The 4,739-nt window shown below is 42.0% G+C and overlaps 1 protein-coding gene across 1 annotated transcript; it reads left to right on the top strand.

Moving 5' to 3' along the window:
* Positions 1-1,871, top strand: LOC121976838 (pentatricopeptide repeat-containing protein At3g48250, chloroplastic-like). Its single transcript, XM_042529210.1, has one exon. It carries the CDS (start codon positions 44-46, stop codon positions 1,763-1,765), a length of 1,722 nt encoding a protein of 573 aa, XP_042385144.1. The 5' UTR covers positions 1-43; the 3' UTR covers positions 1,766-1,871.
* Positions 1,872-4,739: the final 2,868 nt, after the last annotated feature.

Below are 4,739 nucleotides of genomic sequence, written 5' to 3'. Positions count from 1 at the left end.
CCCTTTCATTCTTGCGACGAAGGCAAGGCATCGAGCGAACGCAATGATTCGCTCTACTTCCATCCGCCTCCACTTCTCCTCTCCGTTTCGGTTCTCCACCTCTGCCGTCGCCTCTCCCCTCTCCGACGCCGTCTTTCCTTCCTCTGCCGGCGCCCCGCTCACTCAAGAGTCCGTCCTCTACGTCCTCAATAAGCTCGACAGAAAGCCCCAGCAAGCTCTCTCCTTTTTCCGCTCTGTTACGGATCAGCACCGCTTCGCCCCCGGCCCTCCGTCCTACAACCTCATGCTCCGCATCCTTTGCTACCCTGACCACCTCACCGACTTCTGGGCCTTCCTCAAGTCTATGCGCGACGCTGGCCACGCTATCGACCAAGGCACCTACTTAACCCTACTTGCCACCTTCAAGAAGCACAAGCTACCCCGCGAGTCCAACGCCCTCTCCAAATACTACAGCCGGACAGCTAAAGAAGCCGCCTCTGAAGCTTCCGTCTCCGCTGCCGCCACAGCCATCCTCGAATCTGAGAACTGGAACGACGAGGAGGGGAAGAAGTTGGACCTTATTTTTTCGGAGGCCACGGTCTCCAAGATTCTTCGAGAGGTCCGGGATCGTCCTGAGAAGGCCCTGGACTTCTTCCGGTTGGCTGAAAGGAGGTCAGATTACGAACACGGTTCCGTCGCGTACAACGCTCTCATCCGGGTGATGGCTCAGGAGGAGTCCATGGGGCAATTCTGGAGCTTGATCCAGGAGATGAAGGACAAGGGGCACGAGCTAGACATCGACACGTACGTAAAAGTATCCCGGCATTTCATCAAGCGCAAGATGATGAATGCGGCGGTGGAACTGTACGAGCTGATGATGGACGGGCCTTACAAGCCGGCGATTCAGGACTGCGGCATTCTGCTGAGGCAGATTGCGCTCAGCGGCGCTCCGGATCTCGACTTGGTCCATAGAGTCGTGAGGAAGTACGAGGCGTCTGGGTATTCCTTGTCGAAGGTGGTCTACGATGGCATCCATCGTTCTCTCACCACTATTGGTAAGTTTGATGACGCCGACGAGATCCTGGAGAGAATGAAGCTCGACGGCTATGAGCCGGACAACATCACGTATAGCCAGTTGGTTTTTGGACTCTGTAAGGCTAAGAGACTTGATGATGCCCGCAATGTGCTCGATGTAATGGAGATTGCCGGTTGCATTCCTGATGTCAAAACCTGGACGATCCTGATACAAGGTCACTGCAATGCTGGTGAAGTCGAGAAAGCCCAGGAGCTATTTGCGAAGATGATTGAAAAGAACTGTGAAGCTGATGGAGATGTTCTGGACGTTATGGTGAGAGGCTTGTGCAGTAAGAATATGGCTGATGCTGGTTATAGACTTTTCTATGAGATGGTGGAGAGAGCACATATGAAGCTCTGGCAAGAAACTTATAAGTTCTTGATTCAACAATTGTTGAGGTCAGGGATGCTTGAAGAGGCATTGAAGGTTCTGAGGTCAATGACGGTCCACAGATTTCCTCCGTATTCAGCTCCCTTTCCTTTCTATATATCCAGGCATGGGACAATTGAAGATGCCAAGGAATTTCTGCAAGCAGTGACCATGAACAACTATCCATCCCCTATGGTTTATTTACAAGTGTTCCAGTCCCTCTTCGAAGAAGGAAGGTATTCAGAGGCTCAAGACATACTTTTCAAATGCCCTCATCATGTTCGTAAGCATTCTGACATATCTAAACTCTTTGGTTCTATTAAAACTGAGAAAGCTTCTTGATGTAGGTTAACTTGGTCAATACTTTAGTTTGGTTGTTTTTGTGTCATTCACATGCAAGCAATTCTTATAACCTTTATCAACACCTGTTGCAGTTGTATCTGATATAGGTTTTTATTCTTGTTGCCTCGTCTATTTTGGTTTCTTATCTTTGTCTAACAAGTATATCCTATCCTTAAAAAAATAATTAAATTAAATAAAATAATGGTTATGAGAAAAGGCTGGCTCATTCTTGATTAATTTGGAACTTGTTTTCAGCATGGTCTGTACCACCTGGGGCAGCACATTCTTAAGTATTAGATTATTTTAGTCAGATTCTAAGCCTTTCTGAATTTCTTTTAACATCAATATTCATTATGTCATTTATCTCACAGTATTGTAGTTTCCATTAGTTTTTGTTTTTTACTTGTTGATAAATGGCAGGATCGTGAGTAAATGAGCTTAATTTGATAATGACATGAACTTCTGCATGTTTTACAAGTTTATTAGATTGTTGAATATTGTGGTATTAACCTTGCTTATTTAATTGCGCAAAATGAGAGAATAAATAGTGAGGGTACAAAGGTTAATAAAAGAAAATAAGAGGATCTTTTGAAACACAAGGGTGTCATTGGTAGGTTAGAATGTAATGTAATGGGCAGATTGGAAATGAAATAGAATGAAATGAAAAGGGAACGTAGCTTGTCCTTCTCCTTTGTTTGGTTGTATTAAATGGAATTTTATAACCAGCGGAATGATTCAATCTATAGTTTAATGTGTTTAGTTCATCTAATTCATTTAGGCAATATGATAGAGATTGGTCTATGGTTGGTTTGTGTTTAATCTACTCTCTTTTTTGACATGTTTGGCTTAATAGGTCCACACAACATGCTCGATTTAGTTAGTCCACTCAATACGCCCAACTCATCTTGTTACTAGGTTTAATAGGTGCAATCCATCGGCTTGTCTCGGTTGATCTAACCAGTTGGATTACTGGTCAAGCAACATTTTTTACTCAACCAACCCAATATGGCTGCCAACACAATCAATCTAATCAATCTTATTGGTGCAAGATCGTGAGGTAAATGCAAGAGGCGAGGGGCTGAATGGCAATTAAATACCTACAAATAAAATATCTACTCTCTTAATTGATCTCAGCAAGGTCATAAACACATACTAACAGCGAAATAAAAATAAAAGCAAACAAATATACTACAATCGCTAACACAGTTGTTTAACGTGGTTCGACAATTTCCAGGCTTCTAGTTTACGGCCTATAATCCATTTAGCGGGACACCCTTGAAACCCTTTATATTTTTTCCTCTTCAGTGAAGTGAAAGAGGTGCAGAAACCTCTTACAAGATGATCGTAGTATGCATAAGAGGCTTATAAGAGGTTAGGGTTTTGACACTGAGACTCAACAAAAATAACAATTAAACAATGATTTTTATGAATCTGTTACTTCTTGTTCGTAGCTCTTTAAATACTTTTTACCAATAAAATCTTAACAGTCTTGTTGATCTAGTACCCATCAATCGATTGGATCTTCACCAATTGTCAATTGATCCGACTGATTTCTGTGGATCACAATCGTATCCTGCAATTCCCTCAATGACGGCTTCGTCTAAGGTTCACTAGTCGATCTGTCATAGCCACGAGTCGACTATCCTTGATCGAATCCAATGGATCCCTTTTGCTTCAATTCCTTTGGTAATTGCTTCATCCAATCTACATCAGTTGGTTGATCATAGGCAATTAGTTGATTGGTCAATGGAAACACTATTCCGTTAGTTTCTTGACTGCCCAATCAATTCAAACATCAATCAATTAAAAGTCTTCTTTAGATGACTAATATGCCGACTACGGTCCATCTAATGGTTGAGTCTGCCTAGATTGAAAGCTACCCTCGTCCCAGTACATTTGCTCTCAACCCTTAGCTCATCTATAGTTATCTTCCAGTGTGAGGCCTCCCGTCGAGCTTCTAATCCTTTGGATGCATTGAACTTTCAACTCGTTAGCTTACATGGTGCACCTCTGGCCATCTCACATCAAGCTTTTCGTCCTTCAAATATACCAAATCCTCGACTTTTTCCCGATGTCATCCTTCTCGCTCCAGATACAGTGTCCATTTCCTACTTGGGCATCTTATACCATCTGTTTTTTTATCTTCACAAACTTTTAAGTCATCGAGTACCCATGACCTTGGCCATGTTAAGTCATCTCCATGTGTGTATATCTAAATCTTTGCGCACTCACACACATATCAAACACAAACGTAAGGCCAAAACGTCAAAACTCGCGGTCACATTGGACCAGTTAGGGGACCTACATCCCAATAAGTTCATCGTGTCTACTCTGCATGATCAACCCGCCAAATTTGTCTAGTTCACCCAATTTATTTATTTTTATTTAGATCTAAAATAATAATTTATCAATAAATATTATATCTAATAAAGGTGGAGCAAAGTTGTTCACTTGGTGAAGTATGAAATGGATAGAATAGAATGAATCATTCCTTTAAATAGTTCATTTTCATCCAATTCTAGTCTAAGCACAATCAATGAGTCCCCAGATGAGTCTTACCTCACATGGATGACATTCTCGATCTCATCTGAAAGCATTTCCTAGCAACAGTTGGTGGGCTTTCCACAACATTTCAACTTTTCAGATGTCTACAGGTTCTACCTTACACTGATCCGGGTAAGTGTCCATCTAATTGCTTCCTCATGAACACACCATTTCCTCATTGCTGCTTCTGAATTGAACAGGAAATAGAATCCCTGCTTTTTCTTGTTTGTACTCAGTTTACTGAAAAATAAGATGGATGGAAAGGTGCAGATGTTAAATGGCCAAATGAAATTTCTTTTATCCAATTTTTACTCGATGGATACAAGAGGAATTATGATACTTGGGTGAAAAAAGGTGGAGAAGAAGGGTCACTAAAAAGATTATGGTATTTGCAATGGCTTTAGCCGTCACAGATAGCAAACTATCCATC

This window comes from Zingiber officinale, chromosome 4B (assembly GCF_018446385.1).
Source record: "Zingiber officinale cultivar Zhangliang chromosome 4B, Zo_v1.1, whole genome shotgun sequence".
NCBI lineage: Eukaryota > Viridiplantae > Streptophyta > Magnoliopsida > Zingiberales > Zingiberaceae > Zingiber > Zingiber officinale.
The sequence above is the reverse complement of the archived record's forward strand: the minus strand, read 5'-3'. Positions and strand labels throughout refer to the sequence as shown.